The sequence below is a fragment of the Hyperolius riggenbachi genome, chromosome 3 (genome assembly GCF_040937935.1).
Source record: "Hyperolius riggenbachi isolate aHypRig1 chromosome 3, aHypRig1.pri, whole genome shotgun sequence".
Classification (NCBI taxonomy): domain Eukaryota; kingdom Metazoa; phylum Chordata; class Amphibia; order Anura; family Hyperoliidae; genus Hyperolius; species Hyperolius riggenbachi.
The window spans coordinates 239,661,219-239,685,495 of NC_090648.1; the positions used below are offsets into that span (position 1 = coordinate 239,661,219).

The 24,277-nt window shown below is 41.6% G+C and overlaps 1 protein-coding gene across 11 annotated transcripts in view; it reads left to right on the forward strand.

Moving 5' to 3' along the window:
- Window positions 1–24,277, forward strand: part of LOC137561356 (protein phosphatase 1 regulatory subunit 7-like) — a 125,580-nt gene that overhangs the window by 58,851 nt on the left and 42,452 nt on the right. For 10 of the 11 annotated variants that reach the window (XM_068272647.1, XM_068272651.1, XM_068272648.1 and 7 more), the window contains 2 exons: window positions 7,925–8,125; window positions 17,179–17,453. In XM_068272647.1, the coding sequence (XP_068128748.1) occupies window positions 7,925–8,125; window positions 17,179–17,453 (476 nt within the window). The remainder of the gene's footprint in view (window positions 1–7,924; window positions 8,126–17,178; window positions 17,454–24,277) is intronic. The other variant, XM_068272653.1, reaches the window with a different exon arrangement.

Consider the following 24,277-nt stretch of genomic DNA (forward strand, 5'->3'; position numbering starts at 1 on the left):
CAGCGGGGCCGGAGAAATCCTCCTGTGCAGGTTACCCCGAGCTGAGCTTGGGATAACCGGCAAGAAGGTTAAAGGACTACAGTAAGCTATATTAAAAAAAAGAGTTTAATTTACCTGGGCAGGACACTCCCGGCAGCAGGGACGTGAGCGGCGGGAGTGAGGACACGCGTGGCCATGCAGGCGCAGTGGCCCACAACATTAAAGTCGCAAAAAAATGGAAGTGAGCCACAGCAGGGGAAACAGAGGTTCGTTTTTTCCCGGGACAGGAGGTCTGCGGGGGGGCGGTGGAAGCCCAAGGTAAGTTAAACTCACTAACTAAAAAACATATATATGACTCAGAAATAAATAAGAAAAGGGGATACATGGCAGCGACTGCAAGCAAGATAACTATAGATTAAGGTGTTGGGGGCCTTGGGGTGCCTCTTAATCTAATAGCAAAAAGTGTGTGACAGCTGGGGTGAGAGGGATGGAGGGGGCACTTCGGTGTCTTAGTCTTGGGTGCTGGAGGACCTTGTCCCAGCTCTGCCTTTATTTCTTTTAGTGAACTATTTATATCTATGCAGGTTTGTTTACATAGACTAGCAAATGTATGCCTGTTGGACATGCTGTATGATAGTTGTGAAATTGAGCAACAAGTTCACGTCTCAGTATTAGCGTGTTAGCATCTGTTGTAAATAAAGCTGGTTTTAAGTGTAAACATTAACGCTTGCATAGCACTATTCTTCTGCTGGACTCAAAGCACTTTGAGGATGATGCATAGGAGTGCAGTAATATTGCCATGCACAGACAGCGCACAGCAATATTACCATTACTACCGGCAGCATGTACTACGAGTTATGCTATTAGAGTGACCTTTGGTACTCCATTAGCGCAACTTTTGCTACAGTAATGAGCATTACTAACGGTAACGCTAATTGGTAACACGTATTACATGTGGTACATGTGGTAATATTGCAGTGCGCTGTCTGTGCATGGCATTATTACTGCGCTCTTGTGTATCAAGCCCTCTGAGAGTATAATTGAACCTCAAAGTGTATCATCTAGAAGGTATGACCAACCCTTAGGCCCCTTTTACACTTAAAGGGAACCTTAACTGAGAGGGGTATGGATGTTTCCTTTTAAACAATACCAGTTGCCTGGCAGTCCTGCTGATCTCATTGACCAAAGTAGTGGCTGAATCAGACACCTGAAACAAGCATGCAGCTAATCCAGTCTGACTTCAGTCAGAGTGCATGACCTGTATGCTTGTTGAGGGGCTGTGGCTAAAAGTATTAGAGACACAGGATCAGCAGGAGAGTCAGGCAACTGGTATTATTTTAGGAGGAAAAATCCACATCTCTCTGTTTAGGTTCCCTTTAATCAGTTGGTGTGCATTAGTGTGCTTTAGTACGCGTTGGTACGTGTTTTTCCATAGCAGTGCATTGGGAAGAAGATTTCAGTTAAAACGCGTAAGTGTAAAAGAGGCCATAGGAAAACATGGGCATTACTTTTAAAATCAATTTTCTTTCAGTGTAGAGAGCAACTGATTAAGTGTAAAAGGGCCCTTACAATCCCTTGTCAACTGATTTAATTTTTTTTTTACTTGTATACTGCGGGGGTCTTATCTTTGTGTTACTAGTGAGAGTGGTCTAGGGATGTGGCCTGCAGTGAAGAGGTGAGTCAGTGACATCATAAGCAACTCTGCAGCCAATGACATTTAAAAAGGTATTATAGATATAGTGGGTTGCAAAAGTATTCGGCCCCCTTGAAGTTTTCCACATTTTGTCATATTACTGCCACAAACATGATCAATTTTATTGGAATTCCACATGAAAGACCAACACAAAGTGGTGTACACATGAGAAGTGGAAAGAAAATCATTCATGATTCCAAACATTTTTTTTACAAATAAATAACTGCAAAGTGGTGTGTGCATAATTATTCGGCCCCCTTTGATCTGAGTGCAGTCATTTGCCTATAAACTTGTCTAAGAGAATATTGGGTGCAACACCGTGAAGTCCAAAGGACACACAAGACAGGTCAGGGATCAAGTTATTGAGAAATTGAAAGCAGGCTTAGGCTACAAAAAGATTTCCAAAGCCTTGAACATCCCACGGAGCACTGTTCAAGCGATCATTCAGAAATGGAAGGAGTATGGCACAACTGTAAACCTACCAAGACAAGGCCATCCACCTAAACTCACCGGCCGAACAAGGAGAGCGCTGATCAGAAATGCAGTCAAGAGGCCCATGGTGACTTAAGACGAGCTGCAGAGATCTACAGCTCAGGTGGGAGACTCTGTCCATAGGACAACTATTAGTCATGCACTGTACAAAGTTGGCCTTTATGGAAGAGTGGCAAGAAGAAAGGCATTGTTAATAGAAAGCATAAGAAGTCTCGTTTGCAGTTTGCCACAAGCCATGTGGGGGACACAGCAACCATGTGGAAGAAGGTGCTCTGGTCAGATGAAACCAAAATGGAACTTCTTGGCCAAAATGCAAAACATGTGTGGCAAAAAACTAACACTGCACATCACTCTGAACACACCATCCCCACTGTCAAATATGGTGTTGGCAGCATCATGCTCGGGGGGTGCATCTCTTCAGCAGGGACAGGGAAGCTGGTCAGAGTTGATGGGAAGATGGATGGAGCCAAATACAGGGCAAACTTGGAAGAAAACCTCTTGGAGACTGCAAAAGACTGGGGCAGAGGTTCACCTTCCAGCAGGACAATGACCCTAAACATAAAGCCAGGGCAACAATGGAATGGTTTAAAACAAAACATATCTATGTGTTTGAATGGCCCAGTCAAAGTCCAGATCTAAATCCAATCGAGAATCTGTGGCAAGATCTGAAAACTGCTGTTCACAAACGCTGTCCATCTAATCTGACTGAGCTGGAGCTGTTTTGGAAAGAAGAATGGGCAAGGATATCAGTCTCTAGATGTGCAAAGCTGGTAGAGACATACCCTAAAAGACTGGCAGCTGTAATTGCAGCAAAAGGTGGTTCTACAAAGTATTGACTCAGGGGGCCGAATAATTACGCATACCCCACTTTGCAGTTATTTATTTGTAAAAAAATGTTTGGAATGATGTATGATTTTTGATCCACTTCTCACATGTACACCACTTTGTATTGGTCTTTCACGTGGAATTCCAATAAAATTGATGCATGTTCGTGGCAGTAATGTGACAAAATGTGGAAAACTTGTGGAAATGTGGAAATCAAGGGGGCCGAATACTTTTGCAACCCACTGTATGTGTTGTAAAATTGAGGAGCATGTTCAGATGTCTCTGTGTGTCTGTTATGAATCGCATGCAAATTGCAAAGCTTTTTCAGAATAATGAAAATTACAAGGCCCCTTTCATACTATTGTGATGCAATTTTGCCCAATCACAAATATCCTGCATGCTGCATTTCTTCTGCATGTTTCCTTATGTTCCTAGCATCCTGAGGAACTCAAATAGTGATAAAAAAAAATAAGGGGATCTTGGCTTCTAAAATGGACTGCAGTATTTTTATACTAGGCCAGTTCACCACAATGAGTTCTCAAGCTATAGGGTCCATACACACAGCAAGATTTTTTTTTAAGGGTTTTGTACAGGCAGCATCGCGTAAGATCGTTTAATGAGAATTTGTTAACAGATTGTAAAAGACAGCCAAGGAACCATGACAATCATCAGTTTTGATAGACCATCATCGTGAACAATAATTCAAATTTTCGCATGTCAATGGACTTTAGCAAAAATTTGAACAATTGTTTTAATGATCATTCACGACGATGAAAGATGGTTTGGGTAACGATCGTTCATTGGCACAGTTCCCCGATCTGATTTTTCCATGAGTACTCAGCTTTAGAATTGGTCCCTACGCCAGTCAGCAAGCAACCATTTTGTGTTCTAGATCCTGAAATTCAAATTGAGGCAATTCTGGTTCTTAACCTTTAAATAAAAGGAACACATGCATGCACATAAATCTGTCTCTTTCTCTAGAGAGCGACAAACTGCAACACTCCATCAGTAAATTAAATTATGTTTTTTTTTCAGTCAGAAGATGTAAATTAAAAATGATTTTACTATACAAGAAATTGTGCATATGGGGTGTATGGTTACACTAAGTACCAAAAATATTTGCAGATTAAGCATATCACAAATATTCATTTGAAAGAGGGAATTCATTTATCTAAGGAGATGTAATTGAAATGTCTTGTCTTTATCAAACAATAGTTAAGAAGCTGTCACATGACATAATGGCATTGGTATTTTCTGCTCAGTTTTTCCTTCCCTGTAGCTACACATTTGTTTAGACATGCACTCTGTTGCATTAGAAATATTAATGAAAGAAGCAAAAATAAGCCTATCTTGTTTAACTCAGTGTACACACTGGTCTGCAGTGTATGTTTCTAGTGTATTTGCTATGTATATTTCCTTTATAGTTACTAATATAGAATGAATAAGCTTGATCAAAAAATGTTCTATAACTCCTCCTGAGTAAGGACAGATTTTAGCAATCTGAAAATAAGTAATGGGATGTACAGGTGTTAGATATTTATCAGCCAAAACAACAGTCTGTGATTTTCAGCTATCACTTTGACACAGATAGAAGCATCTCCATGTTTTACGCTTCATATGACTCAAGCTACAATGCGAATTGGGTCACCTACAATGCGAAGACTTCTTTTCTACCTTTTCATCCCACTGTGCAAACTGTTGAGCTGTGCATGTGCGTAAGGCCTCTTTCACACTAGAAATGCATTACCACTTACATAAACATGGTTTTTCCTTCGTGCATCAGTATGCGGTTTTGTTCACATTTTTGTCCACGTTTGCTTTCCTTCTATCAGTGACACTTTTTACACTTTTTTTTTAAGCATTTGAGAAGGGCACTGCAAGCAAAAATGCAGTGCAATACAAGTAAGGACATTGCAGTCAACTGTTTTTCTGCATGTGAAAAACACTTTGAGTGTGAAGTAGCCCATTGATTGGCATTGGTTGCAGTTTTCCTGTGCAGAAAATGCACAGAAAAACTGATGAGTGGAGACAGGCCCTAACATTTGTCACATATGGGAAGCAATACGATCCTTTAATCTTTGATTTGTTGTGCCTATGTTAGTGGTCCTAGAGCAAGGCAAGGAAATTGAAGAGATATAAAGGAATGTTTTAGGCAACTTAGACATGTAAAAGTTTTGTCTGGACCATAATGCCTGAATATCGAAATTAAGATGTGCTATGGTTCAGATTGATTCCAGCTCTTGATCTTGATGGTGATCAGTGGCCACTCAATTCATATGCTTATGCTTAGAACATTCTCAAGCCAGGTTAGTCAGCCTTCCAGTGTTTGTTTGTTTTTTAGCTCGTGATAGGTCAATGAAAGAGGTTTTCAGCCCTTCATCAGGCCCACCTCCACTGGCACAGCCCCCACTGCCTCTGCTAGGTTTGGATTACCCTAAAGGTTCATTTTAATGTGTAGTGATGAAGGCTACAGTAATGTAAGAAAGTATTTGCCTGCATCTTCATTTTAGTACTTCATAAGAATGGCATTGTGTGTGCTCAAGACCACGCAGCACCTGTTTTATAATGACTGCAGATAAGCCTTTTGGCTAATTTAAAGGCAGAGCATGTGCGCATTATCTGCTTGCCAGAGTATGCAGGGCCTAAACTTACTGCTATGCCAGGAGAAGTCGGTTCATGCACAAATGTTTGCATATTAACAGTGGTAACCCATGTAGGCCTCAATATGCCCCCAGGAAAGGGGACAGCATAAGCAATACCCCAAGCACACTCATTGCCCAAAAGAACTGCAACTCATGGGGGGGGGGGGGGGGGAGAGAGAGCAGAAAAATGAAGACAGCGTGGCAAGTGCCTGGGAATCACTGGTTTCTGATTGTTATTCAGATGTAAACATACAACAGGTTTCACATTTGTATTTCATTTATTTAGGAGACAATAGGGCATATTCATGAAAGGCCATTCAAAATATTATTCAGTTTTTCTGGTATTTGCTCAACTGATGTACCACAACTCGTGTTACCTAGAGGAATACCTGTAAAATTTCTGTACAAAGTGTGTGCACAGTAAGTTTACCAGCCTTCTGTGAATATGACCCAATGTGATCTAATATCATCACTCTTGTAAAAAAAAGTATATGTTTTTGTTTCTGGCTGATAAGTCAATGCCAGCAGTGTCACAAGACTTCCACTTAATCCCTATAGCAAGCTAAAACACATTGCCAAGGTAACCTTTGCATTCTGTGTGCCAGTTAATATTTGTGTCTATCTGTACTTCACAACCACATTAAAAAAAAAGTGTGCCACCTGTGAATGGACATTATCCTCCTTCACTCTGATCAAGCTCTTTCTTTTTTTTTTTTTATAAGTCCCAAATATATGAGCTTATATCACCATTAACCAGAACTGATTCTGATATTGCTTTGTGATCAGTGGCGGCTCCAGGATTTTTTTTAGGGGGTGCTATGCAGGTGCTGGATCAACGTCTGGGGTAGCTGAAAAATGGGTGTGGTTATGACAAAAAAATGGGTTGGGCCATGACGAGGGCAAAGCTAACTGTAATTTAAAGTGAACCCGAGGTGAGAGTGATATGGAGGCTGCCATATTTATTTCCTTTTAAACAATACTAGTTGCCTGGCAGCACTGCTGATCTATTTGGCTGCAGTAGTGAACTAAATTACACCAGAAACAAGCATGCAGCTAATCTTGTCAGTTCTGACAATATTGTCAGAAACCCCTGACCTGCTGCATGCTTGTTCAGGGTCTATGGTTGAAAGAATTAGAGGCAGAGGACCAGCACGGCAGCCAGGCAACTGGTATTGCTTAAAAGGAGATAAATATGGCAGCCTCAATATTATTCTCACCTCGGGTTCCCATTAAAAGTGCAACGCAAAGACAGTGGGCCCAAATTTTGGTGACCCTTTCTCCAGAAAATTCACATAATTGTGCAGGTTTTCTCAAGAAAATACACGTAATGTGAGCAGATTTGCCCAGAAAATACATTCAATCATGTCGGCAGATTTGACCGAAAACACGTTTATTCATGTGGCAGATTTGACCAAAAAATATGTGCAATCATGTTGGCAGATTTGACCAGAAAATACATGCAATCATGTGGCAAATTTGACCAGAAAACACTTCAATCATGTGCAGACTTGCCCAGAAAACACTTCAATCATGTGGCAGACTTGACCAGAAAACACCTTCAATCATATGGCAGACTTGAACAGAAAACACCTTCAATCATGTGGCAGACTTGCCCAGAAAACACTTCAACCATGTGGCAGACTTGCCCAGAAAACACCTTCAATCATGTGGCAGACTTGCCCAGAAAACACTTCAATCATGTGGCAGACTTGCCCAGAAAACACCTTCAATCATGTGGCAGACTTGCCCAGAAAACACTTCAATCATGTGGCAGACTTGCCCAGAAAACACTTCAATCATGTGGCAGACTTGCCCAGAAAACACTTCAATCATATGGCAGACTTGCCCAGCAAATACACCTGCTAATAAATAAAAAAAAAACATTTACTCACCTGTAGCAGACCTCCTGTCCCGGCCTCCGTCCAGCACGCAGTTCCAACGATCCTCTGCCAGCCAGCAAATGAAACTCCCGCGCTGAGAGCAGGGCTACGGGAAAATGGCGCCCAAAGCCCTGCACTGCAGACTCAAAGTCTCCAGAGCAGGGCTTTGGGAGCCATTTTACCGTAGCTCTGCTCTGCCGCTGCGGGCTGCTGCTGCCGGTGTACTGATGCGGCACCCCCTGGCGCTGCCACTGCTTGTGATGCTATACAGAATTATTTCATAGGACATTTATGGCTGCTGCTTTGCATGGGCAGACACTGGGCATGCCAAGTACACATATCACAGCACATGTACAAGTACTTATTCTGTACCATACTTTATATTAACTGAACATTTTTTTCCCTTTCTATAGCTACATTCTCTGGATGGTATTCAGAACCTTCCCAAACTCTTTGAACTCTATATTCAAAACAATAAAATCATCAGTCTTCTTCCTCTGTCAACCTCACTGACTCTCAATGTCCTTGATGCATCAAATAACAAAATTAACAACTTCCTGGAGACGCTCAAAGTTCTGCAGGGACTTCGACGCCTTAGTCAACTGAGTCTGAAAGTAGGTGGCTTCAGCTCTGATGTGCACATTTGCTATGCCAGTAAAGCTTGTGTACTAAAATTGTTATAAGTTGTTAGATACTGAGACAGACCTCCTATACCTGTTACTTTGTTTTTGCATTTCTATTTTTACTGTTATGACTCAATACTAAATTATTTATAACTGTTTTAAGTAAAATATGCCATCTTATATAATGTAGAACATAACTTGTACATATTTTATTTGCTATGAAGGTTCGTTCAGTCACACACCTGTGTATTTATTTCATTGTAAATATAATTCTCATTGATCTACAGCAGGGGATTAAAATGTTAGGTAATGTTAGACCACAACTCTTACTGTTAATGTACCATCTACAGCCACTTTATTTAAATGATCTCTAAGGGCTCATTCACCCTGAGTAAGTTGCAGTGGTTCTGACTCACTGCACATACTGTGCATTTTACAAGGGAACATGAAAGTCCATAGACTTCCATGTTATCATTCACACTACAACAGCGAGTTGCTTTGTTGTGCATTTCAACCCGTCGAGAGTTAAAACTCATGGAAATGCACAGCAACTCACAAAACCCATTCACAATCATTCATCAGTTTTTAGTCATGCATTTTCATGCATTTTAAAGGGAACCTGAGGTGAGTGTAATATGGAAGCTACCATGTTTATTTCCTTGTAAACAATGCCAGTTGCTTGGTAGTCCTGTTGATCTGGCATACATAGTGTCTGAGTTACTCATGGAACAATCATGTAGCTAATCCATGAAAACCTGAGTCAGCTGAGTCAAAGTACCTAATCTGCATATGCTTGCTCAAGGTCTATGGATAAAAGCATTAGAGACACAGGATCAGTAGGACTGCCAGTAAACTGTTATTGTGTAAACGAAAATAAATATTTCAGCCTCCACATCACTCTCACTTCATGTTACCTTTAACTTACTGACTAGTGTGAATGAGCCCTAATCCTGAGAACCTGACTATTGCACAAGGATCTTATGCAGGTTTGGGTGGATTTTTGAATATTCCTTAAGTCCTCCCAAACACTCTGGCTACCCTGATGTGCATCTGACATACATATTTATATCTACTTTGATATCCAGTCATCACAAGCCACCTATTTGTTCATTTCGGTATCTGACTATTGCCCATCTGGGTTCTGGCAGACTATTAGTTATCTTTTCAGTATTCCTCCTATTTGTTCTGCTCTCAGGTAACCAACGTTTCTGCACCAATGGGCCTGATGTGCAGGCACCACCCCTGGAGTCACAGGGAATCTTCAGCAATCATCAAAGGTCCGCACCATCCAGCGTTCAAAATTCTTTGTTAACAGCTCTTTCAATTAAAAGACATCAGTAAAACGGGTCTGCATGATGATGACGCACAGGCGTTTCGACCCTTCTTTCTTAATTGCAGTCTGACAGCACACCACAAGTAACACACATCTTTTATAGGTCTCCAGAGGACCTGATGGAAAACTTACAATTTACATATTTATGAATGGAATCCACCATTAAAAACACTTTGATGTCAAAATACTAGCAAATTGGAGTAAAATATCATCACAACATATTAATTACAATTAAAATAGTATAACCTTTTAATTCTAGTCTAAATACACTCTCTAAATATTTTAAACCACACTCCAATATCTCACATATCAAAATTCTGGATGTAGGAAGGAAGGATTTTTCCGGAAGAGAAGAAAGAGAGGCACCGTACCTAGATTACACCTTTATTGGGCTCCAATGGACATCACATAGGCGGTATGCAGTGGGGGTTAGGTGAGGCCTGACAGCCGTTTCGCGTACTAACGCGTCATCAGAGGCACTAACAACAGGATCACCCTTATGTCACAGTTTAAATAGATCGCTCACACTTACCGGTGTCCTGCCCGGAAGCTTCAACCCGCCCTCTCGCCTCGGCGTTCCGCGTGCAGTCCCTCCTCCATTGCCTGACGTCAGGATCGCTCTAGCCATTAGGCGAGCCGCGGGTCTCCCCGCCCAGTTCCTCTACGTCGTATGGCGTCATTGGAGGGGATGCGCATGCGTCCTGCTTCTGGCTCCGGCGTCGGGTTGTTGCTAAGTGATCATTGATCTGTATTACAAAAAAACAAAACAATGGAATTATTAAAATGTGCCATTAAGTGGGTGTTTATCACACTTATACTATATATGACAGTGCAAGGCAACTCAAAAAGAGGTAAAACAGGAGAGGGAGTATGGATGGTAACCTACCAAAAACGTGCCCGAACTCACCTCTCCTGTTACAGATTAGGATTAAACAAGCAGAAAAAGCAAAAAAGAGAAAAAAAGTTAATGTTTCATTAGAAAGCAATGCAGTTCATTTCTTTCATTAAGTCCCAAGGGGCCACAAGCATTAGTTATAGAGATAATTCTTGCTTCCTGTTGGAGCAGCAATTGCTCTCGATTGCCACCTCTATGTGGCACAGGTACAGTCAAAACTCCACAGAATTTGAGGCTATTGCTGTTGCAGTTATGCATCTCACGTATGTGCTTGATTAAGCGACCAGCTCCCACCCCAGTCTCAATGGAATGGACATGTTCCTGAAAGCGTGTGCAAAGCATCTGTGGGGATGGGAGAAAAAAGTCATCCTAAGTGACGACAATCCCTACAAGGCATACATCTGCCATTGGCATAGGTATGTGGATGACATACTCCTGGTCTGGACTGGCACAGATGGCGAGTTCAATGACTTCTTGAACTTTTTGAACACCAACGACTTCAACATGCAGTTCACTGGACACCTGGGGGGGAGCACCCTCCCATTTTTAGACCTTGAGCTGTATGTGGAAGATGGTGCAATCAAAAGCAGGGGTCACAGAAAGGACACGGCCACAAATGCCATACTTCAAAGTGATAGCTACCATCCCACACACACTAAAAAAGCTATCCCATATGGCCAGTTCATTCGCCTTAAAAGAAATAACTCGGATAGAGTGGATTTCATATCTCAAAGCAGAGAGTTGGCAGTGAGAATGTATAATAGGGGCTACAATATGGATGAATTGAATATGGCATTCAGACGGGCAGACAAGGCTAATCGTGATAGCTTAATCCAGTCGGGTCTAAATAGAAGTTCCAAGGAGAAAAGGAGGTACAACACCAGCAAGTCCAGCAGGTTTACATGTGTCTTTGATTACTCGCCTATGGCTGAAAAGATTAAATCAATCATCTATAGACATTGGCAGATTTTAAAGAATGATCCTAAGCTGAATCAAATAGGCCATACACGCCCAATGATCTCTTTTAGGAGGGCACGTACAGTGGGGGACCATGTCACCACAAGCGAGTTTCTCAATGACAGCGGGGGTAACTGGCTGCAGAGATTTATACCGATTGGTAACCACCGATGTGGGAATTGCACACATTGCAGCCAGTTCCTACCGGGAAAGAGTGTCGCTTTGGGTGGCAGGATCTTACCAATTAAAGAATTTATACACTGTAGATCAAACCATGTGGTATATTCAGTAATGTGTCCATGTGGACGGTTCTATATAGGCCAGACAACTAGGATGCTTTGCACACGCTTTCAGGAACATGTCCATTCCATTGAGACTGGGGTGGGAGCTGGTCGCTTAATCAAGCACATACGTGAGATGCATAACTGCAACAGCAATAGCCTCAAATTCTGTGGAGTTTTGACTGTACCTGTGCCACATAGAGGTGGCAATCGAGAGCAATTGCTGCTCCAACAGGAAGCAAGAATTATCTCTATAACTAATGCTTGTGGCCCCTTGGGACTTAATGAAAGAAATGAACTGCATTGCTTTCTAATGAAACATTAACTTTTTTTCTCTTTTTTGCTTTTTCTGCTTGTTTAATCCTAATCTGTAACAGGAGAGGTGAGTTCGGGCACGTTTTTGGTAGGTTACCATCCATACTCCCTCTCCTGTTTTACCTCTTTTTGAGTTGCCTTGCACTGTCATATATAGTATAAGTGTGATAAACACCCACTTAATGGCACATTTTAATAATTCCATTGTTTTGTTTTTTTTTGTAATACAGATCAATGATCACTTAGCAACAACCCGACGCCGGAGCCAGAAGCAGGACGCATGCGCATCCCCTCCAATGACGCCATACGACGTAGAGGAACTGGGCGGGGAGACCCGCGGCTCGCCTAATGGCTAGAGCGATCCTGACGTCAGGCAATGGAGGAGGGACTGCACGCGGAACGCCGAGGCGAGAGGGCGGGTTGAAGCTTCCGGGCAGGACACCGGTAAGTGTGAGCGATCTATTTAAACTGTGACATAAGGGTGATCCTGTTGTTAGTGCCTCTGATGACGCGTTAGTACGCGAAACGGCTGTCAGGCCTCACCTAACCCCCACTGCATACCGCCTATGTGATGTCCATTGGAGCCCAATAAAGGTGTAATCTAGGTACGGTGCCTCTCTTTCTTCTCTTCCGGAAAACTGTTACTGCACCTGAGCAGCACGTACCCTATAGCACCAGCGGCTCCAGCCCACCTGCCGCGTCTAGTGCCAAGTCTTTTGTCTTCTGCCTGTACAAGTAGGAAGGAAGGAGTTTGACATATCGCAAGCAGCACAGCCAATCAAATGCATAGTGACAACGACCGCTTTAAAACTTTGGCAAAATCAATACATTTAAAGAATATTGAAAAATGGTTGTATATTACTGCGTATAAATGTAATGTAAGTTTACACAGTTAAAATGAAGGAAGTCAGATATTGCAAAGCAATATTTTTATAGTTGCAGAAATAACGATATACGTTATCGGATGCCCACATTTCCACTTGGGTGCCTGCTTTTTGCCAAAAATTGCAAAAATACTTTTTCTTTTTAATTTTCAAAAAAGTGCAGAACTTTGGATACAAAAACTTTAATCACGTAAAAAAGTGCATATAACTGGTTGAGAAAGGCAACAACATTGATTTGTTTCGGGTTGATGACCCTTCTTCAGGCCTTTATATATCCAATGAGCATCTGCACAATTGAATTACACAGTAGAATCTCATCTGGACAAATATAAAGCCAGGATAGACCACCACAAGAGGATTCAAACAAAGAGCCGCATGGGAGCAGGACATCCAAACAGGGCGGTTCATTTTGGTCTCGCTGACCAGCCCACCCGGGATCACCCAGTGACCACACTACTGATTACATAGAGACAGCTTTGACAAAATTCCCCAAGCACCCTAATAGACGCCGTGGTCAGTTCACCGGCAGCAGCAGCCTGCAGCTCCGGCAGCGGCAGAGCAGGGCTATGGGAAAATGGCGTCCGAAGCCCTGCTCTGGAGACTTCAAGAGTGCAGTGCAGGGCTTCGGGCGCCATTTTCCCGTAGCCCTGCTCAGCGCAGGAGTTTCAGTTGCTGGCTGCAGAGGATCAAGGGAGCTGCGTGCCGGACAGAGGCCAGGCGGGACAGGAGTTCCTCAGGTGAGTTAATGTTTTTTTTTTTCTATTACAGACAGGCAGCCAGCCAGGTGTATGTTCTGGGCAAATCTGTTACATGATTGAAGTGTTTTCTGGCCAGGTCTGCCTGCCACACGATTGCCCGTATTTCTAGTCAAATCTGCTGACATATTTGCATGTATTTTCTGCTCAAATCTGCTGACATGATTGCACGTATTTCTAGTGAAATCTGCTGACACGATTGCACGTATTTTCTGGGCAAATATGCCGACATGATTACATGTATTTTCTAGACAAATCTGCCACGATTGCACGTATTTTCTGCCGACATGGTTGAACATGTTTGCTGGTCAAATCTGACACATGATTGAAAGTGTTTTTTGGTCAAATCTACCGACAGGATTGAACGTATTTTCTGGGCAAATCTGCCGACATGATTGAACATGTTTTCTGGTCAAATCTGACACATGATTGAAAGTGTTTTTTGGTCAAATCTGCTGACAGGATTGAACGTGTTTTCTGGGCAAATCTGCCGACATGATTGAACATGTTTTCTCGTCAAATCTGACACATGATTGAAAGTGTTTTTTGGTCAAATCTGCTGACAGGATTGAACGTGTTTTCTGGGCAAATCTGCCGACATGATTGAACATGTTTTCTGGTCAAATCTGACACATGATTGAAAGTGTTTTTTGGTCAAATCTCCCGACAGGATTGAACTTATTTTCTGTGCAAATCTGCTCACATTACGTGTATTTTCTTGAGAAAACCTGCACAATTATGTAAATTTTCTGGGGAAAGGGTCACCAAAACTTGGACCCACTGTCTTTGCGTTGCACTTTTAAAGGGAACCCGAGGTGAGAATAATATTGAGGCTGCCATATTTATCTCCTTTTAAGCAATACCAGTTGTCTGGCTGCTGTGCTGGCCTCTAATTCTTTCAACCATAGACCTTGAACAAGGGGTTTCTGACAATATTGTCAGAACTGACAAGATTAGCTCCATGCTTATTTCTGGTGTAATTCAGTTCACTACTGCAGCCAAATAGATCAGCAGGGCTGCCAGGCAACTAGTATTGTTTAAAAGGAAATAAATATGGCAGCCTCCATATCACTTTCACCTGGGGTTCACTTTAAATTACAGTTAGCTCCGCCCTCATCCGGTCATGGCCACGGCCATATTTTTGCCACAGTTTGTAGCCACACCCACTTTTTGCTAGTGCACCGCAGGTCATCTGCTACCCTGGAAATTGGTCCAGCACCTGCATAGCACCCCCTAAAAGAAATTCCTGGAGCCACCACTGCCCAGGTCCACTCAACCATCCCCCCAACTCCAACCTTTTTATTCTATTGTTCAATTAAATGTTGCCAAGGATCACAGATTTTGTAAAAGCATTCTATACGGTTCTATACTAGGACAGCAGCCGTTCGCCCCTATACCATAAATGTAGTCGTTCTAGTCTTAACCTCCCTCAAAACTACCAATTGTTTCTTCCAAGATTTGGCAATTGTTTGTTTTGCCGCTACAAATACAAAGTTAGCTAGTATTTGTTAGACTTTCTGGGGATCTCTGGGAATCGGTTTACCAAATAGAGATTGAAGTAGACGAAAAACATGTCACCAAAGATGATTTAGCATGGTGCAAGACCAAAAAGTTTGCAGCGTTAACTTATTTTAAGTTTATATAATTTTGGTCTGTGCTATATGAGCACCCCAAAAATGACTAATCATTGTACAAGTACTGCTTGCAGTAGCAGTTACATAGTTACATATTTAATATGTTTGAAAAAAGACATACGTCCATCGAGTTCATCCAGTACAAAGTACAACTCCAGCCTGCTCCCTCACATATCCCTGTTGATCCAGAGGAAGGCGAAAAAACCCTTACAAGGCATGGTCCAATTAGCCCCAAAAGGGAAAAATTCCTTCCCGACTCCAGATGGCAATCAGATAAAATCCGTGGATCAACATCATTAGGCAAATTAGGCAGTTGTTACTCCATCCTTTCCTCCTTCTCCCAAACATGGCCTTCCCAAAATAACAACCTGCCCCATGGAGAGCGACCACCAGCAGCAGCGAGAGAGAGAATCCAGAGTGAGTGGTGGAACTTCCCCACAAGTAAACATACAAGTTGCAATAGGGCTACCACCCTTTTTGAATAGTACCATATTACCTTTTTATTCACACAGTAAGCAAAACACTATACCTACAAAGCCCCTGCTTCCTGTGTTTTTTTTTCCCACCCAGTAAGTGACTTTTCATGTTTTTTTTTTTTTTTACTGCAGTGAATGAAAGTTAATGGGAATCTTTTCTCGCATGTGAAAACTAGTGATTTTGTGCAATTTAGAAGTTCAATTCTTCCTTTGACTTCCATTCGATGTGCGGTGAACTCGTTTTTGCACATTTGCAATTCCTGTTTGATTTTTCATAAGTGTGAACCCTGCCTTATTATGGATGTGTGCTTGGCTTACAGTTTCAGTGAATGGGTCTATCGTCACAACGTGCAGCAGTACATATGGCTTTCAATTGTCATGCATACATGCTGCCATATTCTTAATGAAGGCTTCCTAATTTGACATTTCTGCCTTCAGCAATAGATCATGTACAAAGCTATAATTTACAACCATAGCACTCCAGCATGTTATTTTTTTTTCTATGAATCCACTAAAATTTAAAAAGTGCTATAGTACAGCTTATGGACAGCATGCTTTCATTAGTGCACATAGAAGAAAGTGCTGTCTTAAAACAACATAAATATAGTTTGAAATGAAAATGAACACATGGTTTCTGTATCTGTTTGCTTTTGAAATTATATATCTTCAGCTAAAGCCATCATAAAATATCACATTCACAACATAAATACAACCTTCAATTTAATAAATGTAAGAAAGTTAAACTACACTGGGCATGTGGTAGCCTGACATAAGTAAACTATAATTCCAGAAAACATTCTACACAAGTATTTTTGTAAGGTTATCAAGAGTGATTGTTTAATTTCAGTGTGCAGCTCACTTACAGTTACCAAAACTCAAAGTAAGTTCACAGTAAGGGCCTGTACACACTGGGAGCATTGCGTTGCGTTTTTAAAATCGCTTCCCTTTTTTATATGGCAAGGCCTTTTGAAAAATCATGAAAAATGTGATGACCTATACACAATGGTGCGATGCGTTTTTAGAAAAAGACTGCTGCGCTTTTTAAGTGCTTACGACATACAAGAAAAACACAGTGCATTTGATTTTTCATTAATTTTTTTAGGTAAATAATCAGGACAACAGGAAAAGATAGCCTCAGCAAAACTGCACAAAAATCGCGAGTGGAATTTTGATTAAAAGACGCAATTGCACTGCGTTGGTGATTACGCTTGCCAATTTTGAGTGTGTTCAGGCCCTAAGCTGAACTCCAAGTTAAGATTGCCCATAAACTCCCACCCTCCTGCATTAGTCATTTACTGCAATTTCTGCTGAATAGAGTCATTATCAATCATTTTTAAACACCTGCAGTAATCCGTTGATTGTCAAAAACTCTGTGTCCCAGTTTCTATTACAAATTCTGTTGAAACCTGTGTTTTCATATGCTTATAATAGTTTTACAAACACTTCTTACAAGTTATAGTGGTTGAACTGAACTACTTTGAACTTTATCATTTTTTTATTTGTTATCTTGGTAGGGAAACCCCTTGGCTCTTGATAACAGATACACTTCATTAATCAAACGGCAAACATCTGTGAGTATTTTGGATAATACTCTATTGAGAAACGCTACGGATATTGAGTTGTCTCCAGTCTATCATTCCCTACTCAGAGAATCCTTGGATACACTCAGTGGAAAAGAATACACAAGAGAAAAACTGCACGAAGCTGTCAGGAATAAGGTCATGTTCAAACTAAAGATTAAGCAAGATGCAGTAGAAAGCAGTATCCATCTGCTTCATGAGAAAGCAATGTAAGTATCTCAGTACACATGAATTCATGATTTTATAGCTGAACATTGAATTAAGATGGCAATATAAATAAATAAATATATATATATATATATATATATATATATATATATATTCATCCCTTCACTAGTATATTCTACATGATCCTTTTCTATGACCACCTCATACTTATATTATCGGGCCTACCTCAACAGCCCAAGTTCACGTGTTCATTTTTTTTTTTTACTCTGTTTGCCTTGTATAACTTTGTTACTTTACGTCTGTCCTCCTTTATATCATTGTATGAACTAATTCTCCGTCGCTGCATAATATGTTGGCGCTTTATAAATATAATAATTAAAGGGAATCTGATGTGGGAGGAATACAGAAGCTAACATCTTCCTTCCCTTATAAACGATGCCAGTTGTCTGTCTGTCATGCTGAGGTTTAGGTTTGGCTGTTTGAGCCTCTGGGCTGGTTCATGCTGCCAGCGCTTTTTAAGAGCTAGTGATTTGAAAAGCTCTTTCTAATGCAATGCTATGGGTGATTTTTATAAAATCTAATCACTCTAGTGAAAACGCACACATACAGTTAGGTCCATAAATTTTTGGACAGAGACAAATTTTTTCTAATTTTGGTTCTGTACATTACTGCAATGAATTTTAAATGAAACAACTCAGATGCAGTTGAAGTGTAGACTTTCAGCTTTCATTTTTTAATTTATTTAACTTTTTAAGCCAAATTGCAGTTACATTTCTGAAACCTTTTGCCGACCGTGTCACGCCGATGGGCGTGGCCACAGTGGCAGCCCCAGGACCGCCTAACGCCAATTGGTGTAAAGTCCTGGGGCTCTGTCTTGCAGGAGATCGCACGCAGGCTGCGCGCGCATCTCCTGAGCATCTTGAGTGGCGAAGACTGTTACACGGCGAAACCTCCGTGTGTTTACTTGTACAGCGCTGCGATCAGCAGCAGCGCTGTACTGGGGACAGCCGTGTGACACGACTGTCCCCCTGGGGGACAAGAGAGCGATCGACTCTCATAGGCAGAAGTCTATGACAGCCTATCGCCGTGATTGGCCGGCTGGGGAGAGGGAGGGGATTTGGGTAAAAAATAAAAAAAAAGTAACAAATATTAAAAAAAAGCAAATAAATATTTATTAAAAAAAAAATAAACACAGGGGGGACGATCAGACCCCACCAACAGAGAGCTCTGTTGGTGGGGAGAAAAGGGGGGGGGGATCACTTGTGTGCAGAGTTGTACGGCCCTGCAGCTTGGCCTTACAGCTGCAGTGGCCAATTAACCACTTCGCATCCAGACCTTGTTTTCCCCTTATTGACCATAGCAGTTTTGACGTTTTAGCTATGTCCCTATTCAATCAGCAATAACTTTATCCCTACTCATGACACGTAAATGATCTACGTATGGTTTTTTTCAGGATAAACTAGACTTTCATTGGGGAATATTTTGTCCCGAGAATTTTTTTTTCTGCGCATTTTAGTGGGAAAAAAGAGGGGAAAACGTTAAAATTGCATTATTTCTCAGGTTTTCTTCAATTCTTGTAAAAAATAAAAAGTGCTACAGTAGGTAAAAGACATGTCATTAGTATTAAGTCCCCCAAGGATAGATAGCCAGATGTGTGCCCAGTACCAGCCCCCCCCCCCCCAGTATAGCCAGATGTGCCCCCCAATATCAGCCTCCATTATAGCCAGATATGTCCCCGCATTTGCTACCCCCCACATATATATATATATATATATATATATACAGCTGCGTACCCCAATAAAGCACCCCTCATTATAGCCAGATGTGTCCCCAGGATCAGTGTTCCCCATTATAGCCAGATGTGCCCCCAAGATTAGCGCCCCCTCCCCATTATTGCCATATGTGCCCCCAGCATTCAGTTATGTCCCTCAGGACCATCAGGATGATCGCAGGAACCAGGTAAGGTGAGATATTCATCTTGCAGGGGCATTTTTTTTACGATCCGACCACGGAGGGGGAAAGATAAATGATCACGCTGTTTGCTACAGCGATGATCGTTCATCTGCGGGGGTGTCACTAATTGGCTACAAGGGAACATGTTCCCTTTTGCCAATTAGCAAGGCAGCTGACAGTGCCGGGGGGTGCGCTCTAAAGCGCACCTGTTCCTGCACAGCAGGGCTGCAAGAAGGTCAGTATATCTACGTGGCTGTGGCTTGGAGGGTGCCACAGCTGACGTAGATATACTGTAGTGGTGGGGAAAGTGGTTAAACAGAAAATAGCCTGGTCACTTGGGGGGTGTAACACCATGGTCCTTAAGAGGTTAAAAGGGGACTTGGGGACCCCACATTACTTTTTAAGAACTTGAACTGCAATGGTAAAGTGTAGAGAAACCGAGAGCCCAATATAGTGTAGTATGTTAAGCATAAATGAAGTAAAGGTTATCGTGAGAAAATTATACTCACAAACGTGGGTTACTACAAAGGCAACCACTGTATAGGCAGGTGAGGAGATTAGACCTGTCCTCACTCAGGGATAAGAAGTCGCTCTCTGTAGATGCGAAAGGGGGTAGATCACCCCTCCACCAGGGGTGGACACAGTATAGCAGTAGGAGAACAGAGGCGCCAGCAGGATAAAAGCGGATAAAAACTTTAAAATTGCTGGGAGGAAGCGGTGGACTTGCCTCCATAAAGCAGACATGAAAGACTGTCTAAATAGTAGCAATCACATTTATTAACTAGTACCCCAAAACAGTGCAACGCGTTTCGCAGGCCCAGCCCGCTTCATCAGGCAATAAACATGGGGACAAGACTGTAGACAAGAGACAGTACATTATGCTATAGTAAATTCTGCATATTTGCATATCAATATATTGCATATCATAAAGCATACCATATGAAAAATTGCTTAGTGGAGATGGCATAAAAGAGTTGGGGGTGCAAGTAAACAATAGGGGATAGAGGCTATGGTGCTCGTAATGGGCTATGGGGTGTTATTTTACACAGATTTGCAATGAGTGGTATCGGTAATGGAAAAGGGTATATGTCAGCAAGAGTAATGGGTAATAGAGCATTGAGAAGAGAACAGGGGGCCAGAAATACAGGGTAAAGCGTGCAAATAAAATAACATAAAGAACTCACCAGAATTTCAGCAATAGCAGGTGTAGCGCCTCAGTGAAGTGGTAAGGACGCTCAACTCCTTATATATACAGGTTCTTGCTAAAAGGGCCAATTAGATGTATGGGAGGTGTTAGGTGGGCGGGGTTAGGGCAAGTGTGCGAGCAGTCAATGGGCTCTCGCCACCTGTGTTCAGTGAGTTGGGTTTTTGGGAAGGGTGGGTGGGGTTAGGGCAGGCTTGTGAGTAGCCAATGGGCTCTCGTCACCTGTGTTCGGTGTATTGGGTAGTTGGGGGGTGGATACAGGTATCATGGTTACCAAATGTGCAGCTGAATAGTGTACTAGCTGAATAGAGTACTGGTTAAGGGCACTGCCTTTGACATGGGAGACCAGGGTTCAAATCCTGGCCGGGGCAGTATCTACTCAGTTGTGTTTGGATGCTGTAAATGGGCAAAAGAATAAATTAAATAAAAAGTATATGCAAAGGTCTTTGTACAAGATTTAAATAAATATAATGATTCGATCCAGTGGGAATATAATTAGTATATTTGACAGAGGGTTTGATGTGTAAAAGTATTTAGCTGCCATCTAGTGGACCAAAAAGTTATGACCCGGTCCTAAGATACAAGCATCAATAGACATGTAAGAGCAACATAAAAATTAATAGAATAGACATGTAAGAGCAACATAAAAATTAATAGAAACATATTAAAAAATAAAAATTAATAAAAAAAAAAAAAAAAAAAGGTCATACCAATAATAAACAAATATGGATCAACTTAGTAGTCCTGGACAATTGTAGCAACTGGTAAAAAGCACATAACAATCAAACCAAATTACACTTTTTTTGACATAAAAATATGTAAAATAATGATCAAGCCAGAGGTGTAGTTGTAAAAATGGACGGTTACACTAAAACTTATTGGGACAAATAAAATAAAATACAATAAATAAAAAAAGTCATGAAACACTAAAAAGGGTAAAAGAGAGCTGCCTAGATAAAAGAAAAACGGTACAGGAGGTATTTTAGTAAATTTTTTCCAGAACTTCATTCAGACCCTCAGGGGTGAGGGTTCTTATAGTTTGTATCCAGAACATTTCAAATTTTTTTAGTTGTTCGAATGCGTTTGACGAACTTGCATCAATTGAGTGAGTCAATTAGTGTAATGTTGAAGAATTGTGGGCTACTGGCGTGGTGAGTGCAGAAGTGCCATGATACGCTGTGAAGGGGGAATTTTTTAGTGATGTTTCTTTTGTGTTGTCCAATTCTTCTGCGGGCCAACTGTGTAGTCCTCCCCACGTACTGGAGTCGACAGGGACATGAAATGAGGTAGATGACAAATTTAGATTCGCAGGTGAGGTATTTTTTTATGGGATATTGAATACCGGTACTGAAGGACACAAATAATGTGCAGGTGTTGATAAATTGACAGGCTGTGCAACGGTTTTTGTTGCAAGGGAAACAACCAGGCTTCTGTGTTTGCAGGGTGGTGGGTTGGTTCGGTATACGTAGTTTGCTTGGCGCTAAGAGATTGCGGAGATTTGGTTCTCTCCTATATGTAATTGATGGTGTTGTGGGTAGTATAGGTCGTAGATAGGGGTCTTGCATAAGGATGTCCCATTGGTTTTTTAGGATATTGCGGATGGACAGATGTTGGGCATTGTAACGAGTGATGAATCTGTGTGGGCATGTAGTATTAGTAGGTTGTTTGGTAGTGGTATGAGGGTTGGGATGTTTGGCTCTGCATCTTGCATCTTTGATCAGTTTTTTGGGGTAATGGCGGTCTGTGAATTTCTTGGTAAGGATCTCGGATTGAATGTCAAATTGTTATTGGTCTGTGCAGTTCCTATGTATTCTTCTGTATTGACTGTAGGGGGTGTTAGTAATCCAAGGGTGGTGGTGAAAGCTATTAAAATGTATGTAGTTGTTGGCATCAACTGGTTTGAAGTATGTTTTTGTCATAATGTGATTCGATTCTATGTATAAAGTGAGATCGAGGAATTCAATGGAGGAAATGTGGTGGTGGTGTGTGAATTGGAGTCCTGCTGTATTAGAGTTGAGGTAACTGACAAAATGTGGAATGCGTGAAGCGTCGCCTTTCCAGATGAAGATTAGGTCGTCAATATACCGCTTATATAGTACAATGTTGTCGGAAAACGGATGATGTGTGGATAGTTTAAGTACTTCCAGGAGCCCCATTGTAAGATTGGCATACGAGGGGGCGAACACGCTCCCCATCGCGGTCCCACTCGTCTGATGATAAATTGTATCATTAAACGTGAATATGTTGTTTTTTAAGATGAATTCTGCACATTGCAGAAGGAAGGTTTGTTGTGTAGGTGGCATGGAAGGGTTGGTGGCTAAATAATATTGTAAAGCTTGAAGACCGAAGGAATGGGGGATATTGGTATAGAGGGAAATGACATCGCATGTTAGCCAGACATAATCTGGCTGCCAAGCGATGCCACGTAGGAGTAGTACGAGCTGTTGTGAATCCTTGAGAAAGGAGGGCAGGGACTGTACGTGTGGCTGTAGGTGTTGGTCCAGGAATCTGGAAAGGTTGCAGGTGATGGAGTTGATACCTGAGATAATGGGTCTACCGGGCGGTTTTTGTAAACTTTTATGTATTTTTGGTATATAGAAGAAAATGGGGGTGATCGGTTGGGCGTTAATAATAAAATTTCTTTCATTTTTGGTAATGATGTTAGGCAGGAAGGCATTATTGATAAGGGGTTTTAATGGAATATTTAGAGAGGGAGTTGGATCTGTAGTCAAGGTTTTGTAATGTTTGGGATTGTCGAGGAGCCTGGCTGCTTCCTCTAGGTAGTCTGAGCGATTGAGTATGACAATGCCCCCCCCCCCCTTATCTGCAGGTTTGATAATCAGGTTATGTTTTTTTTGTAGATTTTTGAGGGCGTGGGATTCACGTGGATTAAGGTTGGATTTGGCGGTGGGTAGGCCGTCCTGTAACGTTTGTAGGTCTTTAAGAACTAAAGAGTAGAAGGTTTCAATGCAGCAGCCCTTAGAGGCTGCTGGGTAAAAGCGGGATCTCCCTTTTAACTGAGTAGTAATGTATTTTTCTGTGCTAATTTCAGGATAAGAAATGGTAACATTGGGTAGGGTGTCATTGTTGGTGATGATAAGCGAGGTTAGGGCATTATCTTCAGTGGGTTTGAGGTTTTTGATGGCAAAATGTCTTTTGAGTGTTAGTTTGCGGATATAACTATTGAGATCTGATAAAAGTTCGAATGTATTGACTTGATTAGTTGGGCAAAAGGATAGGCCTTTTTCTAAGAGAGTAGTCTCATGGGTGCTAAGAATGTGGTCTGATAAATTGAAAATGCATCTGCTAATGTTTGTGGGGGGTTGTGCACGCTTTACCCTGTATTTCTGGCCCCCTGTTCTCTTCTCAATGCTTTATTACCCATTACTCTTGCTGACATATACCCTTTTCCACTACCGATACCACTCATTGCAAATCTGTGTAAAATAACACCCCATAGCCCATTACTATCACGAGCACCATAGCCTCTATCCCCTATTGTTTACTTGCACCCCCAACTCTTTTATGCCATCTCCACGAAGCAATTTTTCATATGGTATGCTTTATGATATGCAATATATTGATATGCAAATATGCAGAATTTACTATAGCATAATGTACTGTCTCTTGTCTACAGTCTTGTCCCCATGTTTATTGCCTGATGAAGCGGGCTGGGCCTGCGAAACGCGTTGCACTGTTTTGGGGTAC